General features: G+C 33.5%; 1 protein-coding gene and 1 pseudogene across 1 annotated transcript; one reads left to right on the plus strand and one right to left on the minus strand.

Moving 5' to 3' along the window:
* LOC109327064 (serine/threonine-protein kinase SRK2A-like) lies at nt 3,500-7,235 on the plus strand. Its single transcript, XM_019560061.1, has 9 exons — nt 3,500-4,017; nt 4,854-4,928; nt 5,037-5,138; nt 5,225-5,278; nt 5,376-5,468; nt 5,559-5,651; nt 5,751-5,855; nt 5,947-6,045; nt 6,680-7,235. Exons 1-9 carry the CDS (start codon nt 3,898-3,900, stop codon nt 7,001-7,003), a joined length of 1,065 nt encoding a protein of 354 aa, XP_019415606.1. The 5' UTR covers nt 3,500-3,897; the 3' UTR covers nt 7,004-7,235.
* LOC109326359 lies at nt 7,575-8,581 on the minus strand (annotated as a pseudogene).

A 17,058-nucleotide genomic window follows, 5' to 3' on the forward strand; every position in this document is an offset into this window, starting at 1 on the left:
AAGATGGGCATCTACAAGTATGGCAACACTTGGCAATATCAAGAGGACTTCAACAATGTTAACCTTGATCTTTCCGGTGAAGATGATCAAGACATGAACCAAGAGCCATTTGCTGCAACTCAGGGGGAGTATTCAGGACATGCATCACAAGAACCTGCGTTTGGACAAGCTTATATGGATGTTATGGAACAACGTCTAAATAATAGGATAGACCTTTACTTTCAGTCTAGGATTCATATCATACAGATTTGGAACATTTTAAGGAACGTCAGAATGCATACATTGACAACCATTACCAATCCTTACGGAACCATATTCAGTCTGCTAATGCGTCTCAGAATAGAAGAATTATTGTTGAGTTCAACAAGCTGAGTGTCTTCATCAAGGGTGGTTGCAGTTCGTCGACTCCTGACAACCAGAATCCTCCATCTCATCCTTAGATAGGAACCCTTAGAGCCTTAGTTTAGTCTTCCTAGCTAATGGACTTTGTTGATCCTGTTTCCTCTTGAGATCTTATGTTTTGTGTTGTGTTACTATTTTTATTTGGATTGTAATAACTGATACCTAACAAGGGGGAGCTCATGATATCTACTGCTGAACTATTGTTTTACATTTTGTGGTAAAATGATTTCGAATTATCGCGTTTATACTTGCTTGATAATTATGTTGCATATAGCACCTCACTTTGTTTGAAATGAATCTTGATCATGATTGGTATATGTAATTATGTTGAATGATTGTGCCTATTGTAAACTGCTTAAATATATCAAATGCGTAATCATTCCATGCTTGATTTGCTTATGCATTCATGCCATTCAAACTGTTCTGTGGCTATCTGCTGTCAATTTAATCGATTAACGGTTTCACTTAATCGATTAAATGATGTAAAAAATTGTGAATTTGTTCAAGCTTCTTAACAACTGGTTAATTAGTTACATACTCAAGGTTAATTGATTAATTTCAGTCTGTCTTAACCATAGTAACTCTCCTAACTTTTGACTAGAATTGAATATGTTTATCTTTTTTATAATGTCAACAGGGGAGAAAGATTGATTGTTGTATTATATACATTTTGCAGGTTGTGTAGTGTTTTTGCAGGTTGTTCTATCAAGCTTCCGTACATAATTTTGCTTACCTACAAGGAAGCAAATGCGCTTTAACTTTGTTCTCAGAAAAACAACCTCAGTCAACCGCACTGCAAAATCATCATCAAGCTTATCCATCAATAATTGAAGAATTTTGATGAAGTGTTTGTCATCATCAAAAAGGGGGAGATTGAAAGTGCAAAGTGTCAATAATAGCACTAGAATGTCTTTGCCTATATTTTGATGAAGNNAGCCATCTTAATTGACATATCATATTCATCAGATACATCATCTAGTTAATTGTATGTTCATGCATCTATCATACATGTTATATGTGCATATTAGGCATAATATAATTGGTAAAGCATGTATATATATTGTGCATAACATATGAGAAGTTTACCATTTGAAACATATGCATAAATGTTCCAGTTAATCGATTAACGTGGTAACTTAATCGATTAACTCAACTGCTTTTCTTTTAAATATGTGTTTTCTATTTTAACTGAATTCTGTGTCATTCTGTTGCCCCGTTAATCGATTAAATGGAAGTCTTAATCGATTAACTAGTTTGTTATGTGTTATAACTGAAATCTGTTTTAACTGTTTTTGCAACGACTGTAACCACCTATTCTTCATGTTATAAATACAAGGCATCACTCAGAAACCAATAACATTGCATTATATTGTATAGGGCTGTTTAGAGAGCATTTTGCATACGTGTTTTACTGTGTTTTTGCAAGAGAGTTGCATGCGTGAGAAGAGAGATTATGTTGTTTTAATTACTGTCAAATACTTACTGTTTTTGCATAATTTTGTATTCATTCTTATCTTGCTCACATGATCATGCATTAGATTTTGTTATAGATAAATCATTTGTATACTGATATTGATTAACTCATTTGAATATTGATGGCTTAAGTGGTTAGTAAAAGGGTTAATCTTTGAGTCTTTATCTTGTAATATTTTAAGCATTATTGTGCTTAGTATACCTTGCTGTTTAACGTGTTTTTGTGTAGTCTAGATTTGTCTCTTGGTGTGAGATCACCACAGAGATTGAAGTTCTTCACCAAGGCTAGGAGGTCTTGATTTGAGGATAAGAATCTTAGTTGGGGCTAGTTCGCGAGAAAGGTTTTCTTATAGGCGAAGGGTAGAGTCAAACCAAGGATTTAGAGATCCTAGATTTCAAGAATGGAGTGTCCTATGTGCTTGTAATTGAATTGGTATTTGTATCCATTTTTTAATATTGTGAAGAAAGAAAATCTCCCTGATCCAGAAGGGGAGGCCTGGATGTAGTTTGCAATGGACCGCAAACGAACTAAGATAAAAATCATTTTTGCACTGTTCTTTCTCTCTTTATCTTCTTTATGTTTCTTGTCATTATAAATTGAATATGTAATTGAAAAATTGGATATTTGTTTACTGCCATATACTTAATAATTGTGCGTAAAAATATCTGAATTATATCTGTTCAATTTTGTTTTAATTACTGTGCAATTTTCCTGATCATTCTATTCTGTGCAATAGTTAATCGATTAAACCATGTTGTTAATCGATTAACTAGACTGTTTTCTAGCAGTTGGATTTGGTTCAAGAAGCGGTGATTGTTAACCGCTACACCTATTCAACCCTCCTTCTAGGTGTTCCTAGACCACTCATACCTAACAATGTTTGTCCCCTACATGACCCTAAATATTCGTTGTGTCTAATTTTTAAACTCGAATCCGATCCTAGACCCAATCCTATTTGGACTCGATCATTGTCGGGCCAAACTGTGTGTGCGAGTAGAGCCAAATCCTGCTCACATCTAGTGTAAGGTCCCGCTAGATCCTCAAGATTACCAAAAAGTCAATGGTTCAACTCATTTGAACGACACATGTTGAGAGGGACAGTCACACACCTCAATAGATATTAGTTACTTACCCATAAGATGAGAGGATACCTTAATGGTAAATTATATGATGTTACAAAGTTACCCTTATATAAATATAAATAAACAAATGTATTGAGGAAGTATGAGTGACAAAGGTTCCTTTAAATACTAGAAAGACCAACAAAATAAAAAATTCTATCATGCCAGCAATACTTGTTAAGATGATGTATTATAAATAGGATTAATTCATTGGTCATATATGAGAAGAAGATCCTAATACCAAAATTTATTTTTATCGAATTCTAAATTATATTATCCAATGAATAAATGATTGATTGAATCATAAATGGAAAGAAGTCAAAGGCATGCCTTGTATTTGTGTCACCCCCTAAGGCAAAGGCGTTTTTAGAGATCCAATGGCAATCATCAATCTTCACAATTCCACGTCCTCCAGAACACAGATACAATCAAACACCCAAATTTACAAATCTCACTCAATTCTCTGAATTATTGATTATTAATTAATTAGTTCTTATTTAACCAATAAAAAAATGCACTCAAAGACAACAAAGATAACCGATAACGAAGCTGCACTCTCACTCCATCACTCATCATCATCATCATGTTAATGGATTCCCATTCTCTTTTCTTTTCTTTACCATTTTTCTAACCCCTCTCCCACGTGCACCCACTTTCTCTAGAATCTTCATTCATCGCTTATTTCTCCTTCATTTTCTTCTCTATATACATAAGAACGAAATTAAGGAAAAAATCGTGTTAGTTTGAGTGAAAGCGACCACTTTCGGATACCCTTTTGATCCAATTGAATAATAGAATAGAATGGTCCTCTGATTCTATTCTATTTCGATTGATTCAATTTTAACACATATAGCCTATTTGATTGTGTTTCTGGGTATATTATTTGTTATAATTATTACTATGGATAAGTACGAGGCTGTGAAGGATTTGGGAGCTGGGAATTTTGGGGTGGCGAGGCTTATGAGGCACAAGGAAACCAAGGAGCTTGTTGCCATGAAATACATCGAGCGTGGTCATAGGGTTTGTTCAATTCTTCTTTTTAGTTTTCAGATTGATCATTTATCATAATTGCTTTTTTTTCTATTTGAATCTAGTGAGGTTAGTTTTTCAATTTGTGAATTGAATAATTGGAAATGGGCTTGAATTTTTTTATTCATTTTCCTTACATGTTAGGGAATAGGAAATAGCAAATTCAACAATAAACCCTTTAACCTTTGATTATTAAGCATTCAGAGAGATGCATGTTATTGTAGATACCATCCGGACAGAGAATGAGATATCGTTCGGGGTGAACTATGTCTGTTATTGTGTTAATGATTAAAGCTAAAAAATTAGCACTTGGGGTTGACAACCCCTTGAATCTGTGATATGAACAACCGGAATCCCATACTTCCAATGTGGGACTCAAGTCTCATGCCACGGTCTGGCTATGCACTAGCCATTTTCGACTAGTCTTGGGCGAATACTGCAATGTTGGTGTGACCACCTGTGCCACTCATTTGCGACCAAGAGGCCTGGTGTAAAGATGTGACATCAATTAATACAAACTTTGAGAGAACCACACCACAAAATCTAGGTAGCCATTGTCATTCTTGATCCAAGGCCAAATAAATTGCCCGCCAAATTCACATACTTTTGATGTAGGACGCATGTTTGATAACCTTGAAATTCGATCATAACACCGCAAATCAATGTCTGCTTCATTTCCTCTATCTTGCTGGAGTTATTCTGGAAATTCAAGTAGAATTAAGAGGCTTCTATTTTTATTCCCATATAATTTATTGTATTTTTTTAAGGAATAAAAGGCTTCTAAATGAACATCTGTGGTTTTGAGTTTTTTTCCTCACCAATTTCAGATTGATGAGAACGTGGCAAGAGAGATTATCAACCATCGGTCCCTTAGGCATCCCAATATAATTCGCTTCAAGGAGGCAAGTATTTTACTTCTTTTATTTAACCACTTGGATCACTTTGTTTTGAGTAGTAATACATATTAAATTATGTTCTCTTAAATTTAAATGAGATTTTGATTATTGCAGGTGGTTCTGACTCCAACACATTTAGCAATAATAATGGAGTATGCTGCCGGAGGAGAGCTCTTTGAGAGAATATGTAGTGCTGGCAGGTTCAGTGAAGATGAGGTTAATATCTTTGCATAATCTTGAGCTGTTATTTCATACCCTTGCTTTTGTTGCCATATCTCAATTTTCTTCATTTGATTGTTCAGGCCAGATATTTCTTTCAGCAGCTGATCTCTGGTGTTCATTTCTGTCATGCTATGGTATACTCGTACTCAAGTTCATGGAGTATCATGCTACTTCCCATGTTCAGAAATTGCAAACTGATTGATAACGTATGTGTTTACTCTTCTTTTTCAGCAAATATGCCACAGAGATCTGAAGCTAGAAAATACCCTTTTAGATGGAAGTCCTGCTCCTCGCTTGAAAATTTGCGACTTTGGTTATTCCAAGGTATTGGAATTTGTATCATCAACCTCAAAGTTGTCAATAATAATTAGGTTAGTGTTATAGTTAATTGAGTGTTTCTTGTTTGTGTTGTAGTCATCTTTGCTGCATTCAAGACCCAAATCAACAGTTGGAACACCAGCTTATATAGCACCGGAAGTTCTTTCTAGGAGAGAGTATGATGGCAAGGTTAGTATATTAAGGAATTGGTCCTTTTGACTTCCTTGCATCTGATTTATAATATATTAATGGTCATAGGATGTTTTTTCTCCTCTTATATTGTTTTAGTTGGCCGATGTATGGTCATGTGGGGTGACTCTATATGTTATGCTGGTTGGAGCATATCCTTTTGAGGATCAGGATGACCCGAGGAATTTTAGGAAAACAATTCAGGTATGTTTCCTCCATTTCAAAAATGATCTGCAGCATGTTTCTTATGTTATTTTCACATCGTTCTTATCCCCATTTCTGTCCTATTCTGCAGCGGATAATGGCTGTTCAGTACAAAATCCCTGATTATGTTCACATATCTCAAGATTGCAAACACCTCCTCTCTCGTATATTTGTTGCAAATCCCTTGAGGGTATGTTGTGATGTTTAAGCAGCTAAACCTTCTTGCAATTATTGGAATTTAGTTAGATTTCAATGGCATTTCTGAATCTCATCGACCCTTGCATACTATTTGTTAATGAATAGAAAATAATTAAACACTACTTTGTGGTTAAGTAAAGTTAATTGTTGATTGAAAGCCATACCTAAGGAGGAAATCCACACCTTGCCTCTCTATTCTATCTTCACTTTTTAGTGGATAGATAAGATCGGGCCATTTCCATTTCTCTTTTCAATTTCTCCATGTATATTGTTTTTGAGAATATGCCTTTGGTCTTCTTTTCTCTCCCTTGTACTGCATTTCTGTTACGTAGTTTTGGGGGTTTACGTGTCGGTATAAAAAATTGGGACATTTCTGGCAGTTGACCTCTAAAATTTAGGTTCCATGTACAGAATCTGATCAATTTTGCCTGGGTACTTGGTTGTGTATTTGACTATAGAAGAATAGATTGAACTTTAGTTATTTTTTGTGTTTTACATTCTGTCTCATTAATGAAAGTGCTTATATTTCACATCAATATATCTCTTTCTTTGGATGCTCTACTAGTATTGTCTTCATGTAATTCTCCTGTTTCTTACTACCAGACCATTTTCTTTATTGTTTACAGAGAATTACTCTAAAGGAAATTAAGAACCATCCATGGTTTCTAAAGAATCTTCCAAGGGAGCTAACTGAATCAGCTCAAGCTATCTATTATCAGAGAGACAACCCGATGTTTCACGTCCAAAGCGTGGACGAGATAATGAAAATTGTTGGAGAGGCAAGGAACCCGCCTCCGGTTTCTACTGTTGGCAAAGGTTTCGGCTTTGAAGGGGAAGAAGATGAAGGGGAAGATTTGGATGGAGAAGTAGAAGAAGAGGAAGATGAGGAAGACGAGTATGATAAGCGGGTCAAAGAGGTTCATGCAAGTGGAGAATTCCAAATTAGTTGAAGCAGTTCAATTCTTGTGTACTTGTTAAAAGATTTTTTATACTAGAAGTCACCTATTAATGTGTATTATTGTCAATGACAAAGTTCCAACTTATGGTTCTGTTCATGTAATTTAGTATATGTATTGCAATGAACACTGTCTAAGTTGCAGTGTATGATAACAGTACTTGTTTGTTTACATGCTAAATTATTCTTCCTGTTATGTGCATGATAGTTATGGTCAAAATGCTTCTTTATTTGAAGCAGATAGGAAGAGTTAGATTAGCAATGAGAAAAAGTACTTACAAGTTACAACCATGTTTCACACAAAATATACTAATGTGTTATGTCTATGTTTAAATTAAACTACATAGGAAGGACTCAAGTTGATAATGCACCTGTTTCAGATCAAGCAATTAACCACATGAATAATGAATCTGTTATATAGAAACACTATAAATCAATCTCTATTTCCAATTTTCTTAACAAATGTGCAAGAGAAAAGTAATTTTCTAGATATACAAAATCTGATAATTGTAGTGGTTATGAGAAACATTAATAGTTGATGTATATGCTTGATTGCAGATTTGTAACTACTGATCATGAATTTGGATATTCAACCTCGTGAGCCAAATTGAATGGACAGTCATATGGAACACATCAAACCTCTTTGGAGGATCATATGGCACAAAATGCTTTGGTACCTGTCTTATTCTCATCACCATTCTCAAGTACTGCCTTTGTGAAATGCCTAAAAGTATCTTTTTAATATTGGGAATGTCCTTGATATCTACCTGAACTGAAAATGATTTTCAATTTAAAACAACAATGAAAGGTGGAACATAGCTATTAGAAATCAGTACTGGCACACATTCTGCAAAAATAGCTTCCACTATTCTTGGACTTGCTACTTCATAATCACTATCATATATGATCATGCAAGCCACCTGAAAAGAAAGCAAGGATGGTCCTACAAAATGGGGGGTACACTCCTACTAGACCTGTGATTTCTCCTGTGACAAGATTAATTTGAGGGAGTGACACATCCTTTGTAAGATTGAATCCTTCAGATGTATTTGCATTGCAAAGAACCCTTATGGAATTGTTGTACAGGTTATCCACAGAAGCAGATGCAAGTGGACCCTGCCCAACAAACAAGTATTAGATAACAACAATGATATCCACACTAAAATGTCACTGTTTTGATAAATAACCTGACTGACTTGTGAACAACACAAATGACATACAAATATTAATCCCTATTCCTATTTTCTTAGATTTTTTACACAAACTAAACGAGAAGTTGCCACCAGCAGATTTTTTAGGCTAAGACCTGATCAAAGCCAGCAAAGACAGCAACGGGTGCAATTGATGCATCTGAAAATTCAATGTAACATATAATGAAATGCACTAAGCTGATTAATACGATATATTTTCTTTGTTAGTTAACAATGATTCAAATTGCGGACCCTATCACGTGATGCGACCGTAATATTGTGATGGTGGTCACAGTTGCAGTGACCACCGCAACTCCAATGTGACACCAAATCACAATTGATGTAGCTGCATTGGGCTGCAATGCAACTACATCAAACTGCATTCGGGATGTATCAGATTGCAAAGCAACTGCATCGATCTCAAAAATATTTTTTTACTCACAAAATAATTCACACTGCAAGGATTGAAATCTGCATCATAATACCCGCAATGACCACAATCACAGTAACCACACCGCAATCACGATCGAACCGTAATTTAAAACACTGATGATTAATAAAAGCCTCACTTTAATTACCATGCAGGCGCTGAAGATGCTAGATAAGGGTTTGAAACCAATGTGGTTTGCTAAGGAAAAAGGCAGCAACACTTATGTTATGTTGGCGAATACTGGGAGGCTATGGAAAATGGGAATGGAGAATCTTGCCCTGACATTTTTGGCCAACACTCAACTCATAAGTGATAATGATCTTGACCCGTCTCCATAAATTCTCAACTCTTTCACCTTAGACTCAGACCACCTCTGGCAACAAATAAAATCTTTATTCTTATTCGGGTTTTATACATTATTTAATAATTTATTACAACTCTTATGAAACAACATATATTTTGTTTCTACAATAACAAAAATCATTTTCATTCTTATTTGGGTTTCATAATATCTACCTCTTTCCTACAACATCTACCCGTCCTTATTTTCCCTTGGTCAATAACAACAAAAAATTATTCTTATTTAAGAACAAAAATCAAAAAAATAAGAATGACACAATGAAGAATAGTCTAATAATGTTATTCAATAACAAACACTCTATTCACATTCACTTCATATATTCAAAGCCATTTTTATGATCATTATTTGTTTGAATATTTAAGAGACAGTAGAGGTTAGATTTGAACTCACCACGGATAGTTATTTTTAGCGGGCTGGGCTGAGGATTTTAGCTCAAAAACTCATATTCAGCCCGTTTAGTAGCCCGTTTTTTAGACGGGTCGGGCTGGGCTGGCCCGACGGGCCATTGTTAAAAGGGGCGTGACAACTGGTTTCTTCTTTAGAATTTACAAGTTTTAAGCTAAGATGTTATGTTGTTATTGTAATATTGTAGACTTATGTTTGTGATTTTTTGTTTTAAAAGACATCTATCAAGTTTGTTGATTATTTTTTGTCTAAAAGTTTTAATTATGTACATTTTGGAGGGGAAACGGGCCAGCCCGTCAGCCTGTCAGCCCTGCAAAATATGGGTCGGGCTGGCATTTTGATCCCTTTTAACAATACGGGCCGGGCCGGGCCAGCCCTTATTTTGGCGGGCTGAGCCGGGCCAGCCCACATTGCCACCCCTACTCACCACCTTATTAACAATCAATTCATTGTTTAGCATCATACAATCTAATACAATTTTATGTATTTATTTTAAAATCTTAGTAATCTATATACATAGTATACTTTATTTTATAATTAAATATGGATGATATATATTCCATGTAATTTAATTTTGCTTTATTTTACCATTAATAATAATTCATATTTTCAACTTATATTTTATTATCTCTTACAAATAAATCTACTTGTTATCACTCATATAAATTTTATACTTTCTAGTTGCTACTTTTCGAATTTTAGTCCATATCATTTTAGTTTATGAAACTATTAAACTATAATATTAAATTTATTGAATAAAAAATATGTAAATATATATAACTTTAACAACATGGAGTATAAACAAACTTAAAGTAAATGTTAACTCTAAATATATTTTTTTTATTAAACACTACAACTTGACAGGCACGAGACTCTCGTGTCTCTCAACCCGTTTTTCAATTATTTGTAATATGTAATCTATATATTATAAATGTTTAACCGTTTATAGAAGAAATATTAATTTATATTGATATAATAATAATTTATATAAATAGGAAATTACAAATTATAAAGGGTAAATTAGGTAAACATAAATTACACTATAGATAATAAATACTTTTTTGGTTTCTCACATGTATCCTCGCACTAGAGGCAATCCTATCCAAGTCGATAATATCCACATATATATGAGGCTAACTCTCCCAGTGAGTATTTTTTCCATCCACAAGACTCAAACATGAGACATTACTGAAATGAAATCAAATACATCATTTGAATCAACATCCTTTGATATAAAGTAATTACTTTGACCACCATAAATGACGCATTTGAGTTTTTTCCTTATAAACAATGTATATTTTGTTTTGAAAAATACCTTACTAAAGCTCTTTGAATTTGTAATTATTTATGGAGTAGAGAACACTCACTTGAGTCTTAAATCTTGATGCAATAATAAAGTAGTTTATCTTATAATATAAATGTCACATATTTAAATTCTACAAATATAATAAAGTTGTATATATTTATCATCAATAAACTTGTTGGATGAAAGCCTCGTGAGTGGAATTGTCCTTTTAATAAATTATACATATTTTCCCTTATATTAATTTAATTATATTTGCCACTGCACATACTTAAAACATTTGTGTGGCAAGTGATAACAGTATGACACTCACATGGAAGGATACTTCGTGTAATAAATGTAAATTAAGGAAGATTTGCTAGCTGTAAAAAAAGATTTGATGTTATGTGTAATTTCACCAAGTTAGTAAGCATATAAAAGTGGCAAATTTACTTTAATAGTGTACATTGACTGAAATATTACAGTTTTGGTGCACCTTTTAAATTATTTATTAAACTAGTGCATTTTTTAAAAACTCGGTAATAAAATTACTGATTTTCTTGTTTTTTTCCTGTTCCAAAGATAAATCGTCATCTTCAGTGTAGAGTTTTGCATTTACAAAAAAAATGAATTATGAAACTCCATAGGGAGTGCCGAGTTTAATGTAAAGAATAAAAAATATTTAAAATTAGGCATTGTGAACATCAATTTTATAAATATATTTTCCAAAACAAAACTCCATCCAAGTTGGCGAGTTTAGAGGAGAAAATAAAAAAAAATAGAATATAATTGAAATCGCCCTTGGAAGTGCCAACTTTAATAAAAAATTATAAAAAAATAAAAAGCAAAAACTCCAATGCAATTATAGACTTTCATATAATATAATATATATATATATATATATATAATACAAGACTCTACACTGAAGATGGCGATTTACGTTTGGAACAAAAAAAAACAAGAAACTCGGCAATCTTATTGTCGAGTTTTTAAAAGTGCACCAGGTTGGTAAATAATTTAAAATGCATACTAAGACTGTAATATTTCAGTCAAAGTGCACCAACAAAGTAAATTTGCCATATAAAAGTTATAGATAATATTTAGTACTTGATTTAAATATATTCATAGAAAATTATAATCTACTATCTATAAAGAATACAATATCAACGAGTGTTGGTTCAAGTGATACATGGAAAAAATATCTACTGGGAGAGTTAGCCCCACATACATGTGGATGTTCCCGGCTCGGACATGATTGCCTCTAGTGCGAAGATACATGTGGGAAACCAAAAAAAATATAAGAATACAATGAGCTAGCATAATTACCAAAATAGACTACCATATATTTTTGACATTTTGATTTCTTAAGGGCAATTTTGCCATTCTAATTTGACTTTTTAAATAGATATGCATGTTTTGCATTTATTGCAAAACTTTTTAAATAGATATGCATGTTTTGCATTTATTGCAAAAATTCTCCAGCAACTTTCACTTTTCTCATTACCACCTTTTTGCATTGGGCTATCCTTCTCTCTCCCGGAAAGCTTTTAATCTACAAGTTATACCACCAACCCTCTTCATCTCATCTTTCCTCCTCTCTCAACTTTTCTCATTCCACCTCCACCTCTTCATTTTATCTCTCCAATATGAAGAAGATCTTTGCTCTTGACCTTGACACGATTTTGATGAAGACACAACATCACCAAAAAGAAGAAAAGGAAAAACATTTATGAAGACAAAGCTTAAAGACAAATTAGTCTAAGTCTAAATAGGTACTTCTATCATATACTCTCGAATATACAATATTAGTAATGCTCAAACTATTTTAAAATAAAATTGAAACACTTCAAGTATACTCAAAACAATTTTCAAAAATAGTGTGTAATAGGTTACTGCATCTAAGTAATAGATTACATGTGTGAGAAAAGAGTTATCCAACTTAAAACTGATCAGAGTAATCCATTACTGTCTTTGAGTAACAGATTACCAGTTTTAGTGAAGTTGAGTAACTGATTACTCACTTGCTGTAATCGATTACTCACTTGCTGTAATCGATTACTCTAAATCAAATTTAAATACCCAGTCGACAGAATGTTTGGGTAATCGATTACCCACTGGTTGTAATCGATTACTGAGAGCTGTTGCATCAGATTTCAGATTTCAAATTTTAAAATGAAAGGTTTTCATCCCAAACGAAATGTCTTCACTCCAATCAAATCCTACCTTTTCGTAGAGGCACTATGGGTGATTGAAAAATCTATTTAAAGGCGTTGAATCTCACAACACAAACACACAACTCTCATACAAATTTTAAAAGCTCTTACACATATTCTGAAATTATTTTTCTGCACTTTTGTCAACCAGTTCTTAAACTTTCAAATAAAGTTGATTTTTCTGAAGTTGCTTAAAGTAAAGTGTTTCAAAGTTAACCATGTTATAAAGACCATTATTACTAAGTATACAAAAGAGTTGATTGATTTGCAAGTTATATTACTTTCAAACTTGTAAAGACAATCTGCCATTGTTGTACATTCTTCATTATTATTGCAGAATACTTTCTTTCACAAGGGTGTGATAAGAAAAGGGATTATAATAACTTAAAAAGGTGTTTTTCCAAGGATGAATAAGGATTAGTGAGTGTGTAAGGTACATAGAGATCTCAGGGTGAATATTGTAATTGCAACTCATAATCTTTAGTGAAGAAATCTCTTATGCTGCAAGGGTACTAGACGTAGCCTTCGGTGGACAAGATGGTGAACTAGTATAAAAATTCTTGTGTATTCTATTCTCCCTTATCTCTTTGATCATTTATTTGTTTAATTTCTGCATATATTTTCCCCTGCACTTTAACTCTTGATTTTGCAGAAAAAGTGGCCATAATTTTAAGTCAACTAATTCACCCCCTCTTAGTTGCAATCTCATTCTTACAATTGGTATCAGAGCTATTTTTGAGTAAGATATTATCAAATCGGATCCTATATCGAAGATGGCCTCAAGATCATTCCTAGGAGAAGGTTCCAACATCAACCGCCCTCCAAGCTTTGTTGGAGAGTGCTATGACTTTTGGAAAATTAAAATGAGGATCTTCATAGAATCTCAAGACTTGGACATATGGAATGCAATTGAAGAAGGACCATATGAACCCTTCACTATAATCAACAACGTAAGAGAAGTAAAGCCCAAATCTTCATGGAATGATGAAGATAAAAAGACGATGCAGTATGATCTCAAAGCAAAGAACATCCTCACATCAACACTTGACATTGACGAGTTCTTTAGAGTATCAAACTGCAAATCTGCCAAAGAAATGTGGGATACTCTAGAGACTACACATGAAGGAACTGAGGAGGTAAAAAGATCAAGACTCAATACTCTTTCCCAAGAATACAAAATGTTTTGTATGAAACCTGGAGAGAAAATTATGGATCTTCAAAAGAGGTTTACTCATCTTACAAATCACCTTATTGCACTTGGTAAGGTACTATCAAACAATGACTTGAACTTGAAGGTTCTAAGATCACTCACCAGAACATGGCAACCCAAGGTAACAACCATTTCTGAAAAGAAAAGTTTATCGAAAATGTCTTTGACTGCTTTGTTTGGAAAATTGCAGGAACATGAATTAGAACTCAGCCAACTTGACAAACATGAAGAGCAAGAAAAGGAAAAAAAGAATATCTCTCTCAAGGCGAAAGTAGACAAATATGAATCATCAGAAGATGAATTTGAGAAGGAAGAAATGAAAGACATGAGTCTTCTTGTAAAGACGTTCAGCAAGTTCCTTAAAATGAACAAGAGTGGTAAAAACGGACAAATGAGGAAATTCACCAAGAACAATGACGCATCCACTTCAAACCAAAATTTCACATGCTTCGAATGTGGCAAGCCTAACCATATGAAGATGGACTGTCCAAACCTGAAAAAGAATTCATTCAAAGGGAAAAATGAAATGAGGACTGGACGGAGAGCCTAGATTGCTTGGGAAGACAATGATATCAGTTCCACATTTGAACAAGAAAATAAAGAACAAGCACATCTTTTCTTGATGGTATCTCATCATTCTGATGATGAAGAGGTAAATAATACTCAACTATATTCTTCTGAATTACAAACTGCATTTAATGACTTGCATGATGAATATGTTAAACTCACAAAAATGTTTCTAAAACAAAAATCTGAATTAGATGCATTTATAAACAAACTCTCATCATCTTCATGTCAAAACTACATTATTATTGAAAATAAAGTTTCAACTTTAAGTCTTGAATTAATAAGATGAACAAGAGTAGTAAAAGTTTAGAAAATATCATTAATGATCAAAGACACTCAACAAACCGAGGAGGTCTCGGCTATTCAATAAGTCATGTTTCCAAGAAATAAAATGTCTCAACTAAGATAAGCTTTGAAAAACAAATTATCAATGCATTTGAAAATAGTAATAATAAATCTAGGATACATAAACATCAATCCACATGTACATATTGTAAAAACCATGGACATACACCAAATACTTGTATAATTAGAAAATATTATTAGGTATCAGTGGTGGAATACACCTAGAAGGGGGGTTGAATAGGTGTGGCGGAGCTCAAGTTCCACCTTTTGGGTTTTTACACACTTGCTGAAAAATGCACAGTAATCGATTAAGCACTGTTCATAGTCGATTAACCAGTAACAGAAACAAAATGATCAGAACAGCAAATTGCATAGTTATTAACCAACACACAAACAGATATACAACCGATACTTTTATACAATATTAACAAGAACATAGCAATGAATAAGTATGCAAAATATTAGCTCCAAACTCACATTCAAACATCTTGAAATATAAAAGATAAAAGGATAGAAAAGATTGCGCAGAGATTTTATCCTGGTTTGTTTTGCTGTCCACTGCAAAACTACATCTAGTCCTCCCTCTGATCTGGGAGATTTTCCTTCTTCACTATAGAATACAATGTACGTTACATACACGCTTCCAAATACAAAACTTGAACGCTCCCTTCTTGGAACCCAAAGAACTTCGTCACCCTTGGTTTGACCTTTCCCAAAACCGCCTCCCAAGAAAACTTTTCTTACGCGATTCGGCCCCAGCCAAGCTATCACTCTTTATCCCAAGACCTCCAAGTCTTTGTATGAAGAACACCTTACCTAACCGCAGCTAGGATTTTCCCAATCCTTGAATTAACAATACTTTGAGTTATGAATGAGTACTTAATACTCCGATATTATAATAAAGATCAAAGCCTAAAACCTAAGCAAGAACTCACAAGACGTCCTAGTCTAATATGAATGTTCATGCATGAGGTTTCTGAAAATATGCAATCATAAAAAACTATCTCGTTTTCTTTTCAAGAAATACAAGAATGATGCAAGAAAGCTTTTCAAAGAATCATGCAATATGAATATGAAAACTAAAGCCTTAGCATGATCTAATCTTTCTCCTAATTCAACACTCTCTAAAATAGATTCTAATCAATGATGATCTATCTCTTTTCTCTGTGTTTTTCTCTCTTAATTTTTTAGTTGTTTCTACAATTAGCCAGTATTTATACAAAACATATTTTGTCTCTAAAAACGGTTTTTTAGTTATGCAGTTGAAAACAGCAGAAAACACTCACGTTAATCGATTAAGTCATGAGGTTAATCGATTAACGAGTGTATTTTTAATACATGATTAAATGGTAAACTACTTATATGTTATATGCTCATGCAATACATGATTTCCAAAATATAATACATTTAATGCACAAAATCAATGTATTCAATTGCATGAACCTAATTATCATATATTTCTAGATGATGTCTCATTTTAGTGGATTAATTACTTTATTAAGTCTTGTGAGACTCACACCTAGGTTTACCTAACCTAGACTCAATATCTATAGCAAGCATATTAGACTTCTAAAAAGATAATAAAGAATTATAACATAAGTTTAATAAGACACTACTTGAGCCATCGACATGTTGATTGTTGAGTCATCTTCAAGCTTTAATTAATTCTTTGTCTTCATCAAAACATAGGCAAAACATTGTTTTGTCTTCATCAAAACATAGGCAAAACATTGCTAATGCAATCTTTGACGCTTTGCACTCTCAAATATGGTGTATTCCAAGGTCATTTTAGATGGGTTGAGAAAGGTACTAACTATGTAGGACCCAAAGAATATTGGGTACCTAATAAAACTTAAACTGTTTTGCACAAAGCACATGACAGGCGATAGAAACAAGTTCTCTGTCCTCACTCCAAGGGACAAAGGCTATGTCACATATGATGAAAACAACAATGGAAAAATAATTGGAGTTGATAGAATTGGCAAGCCACCCTCAACAACTATAGAAGGTGTATTATATGTTGAAGGACTCAAGCACAATATTCTAA

Source organism: Lupinus angustifolius, chromosome LG14 (genome assembly GCF_001865875.1).
Source record: "Lupinus angustifolius cultivar Tanjil chromosome LG14, LupAngTanjil_v1.0, whole genome shotgun sequence".
Lineage (NCBI taxonomy): Eukaryota > Viridiplantae > Streptophyta > Magnoliopsida > Fabales > Fabaceae > Lupinus > Lupinus angustifolius.

Bases quoted from the DNA above. Each gene is read 5' to 3' on its own strand.
- LOC109327064 (XM_019560061.1), top strand. From the start codon at position 3,898: ATGGATAAGTACGAGGCTGTGAAGGATTTGGGAGCTGGGAATTTTGGG. The intron at 4,929-5,036 runs GCAAGTATTTTA...TGATTATTGCAG, and splicing joins ATATAATTCGCTTCAAGGAG to GTGGTTCTGACTCCAACACA. The intron at 6,046-6,679 runs GTATGTTGTGAT...TATTGTTTACAG, and splicing joins TTGTTGCAAATCCCTTGAGG to AGAATTACTCTAAAGGAAAT.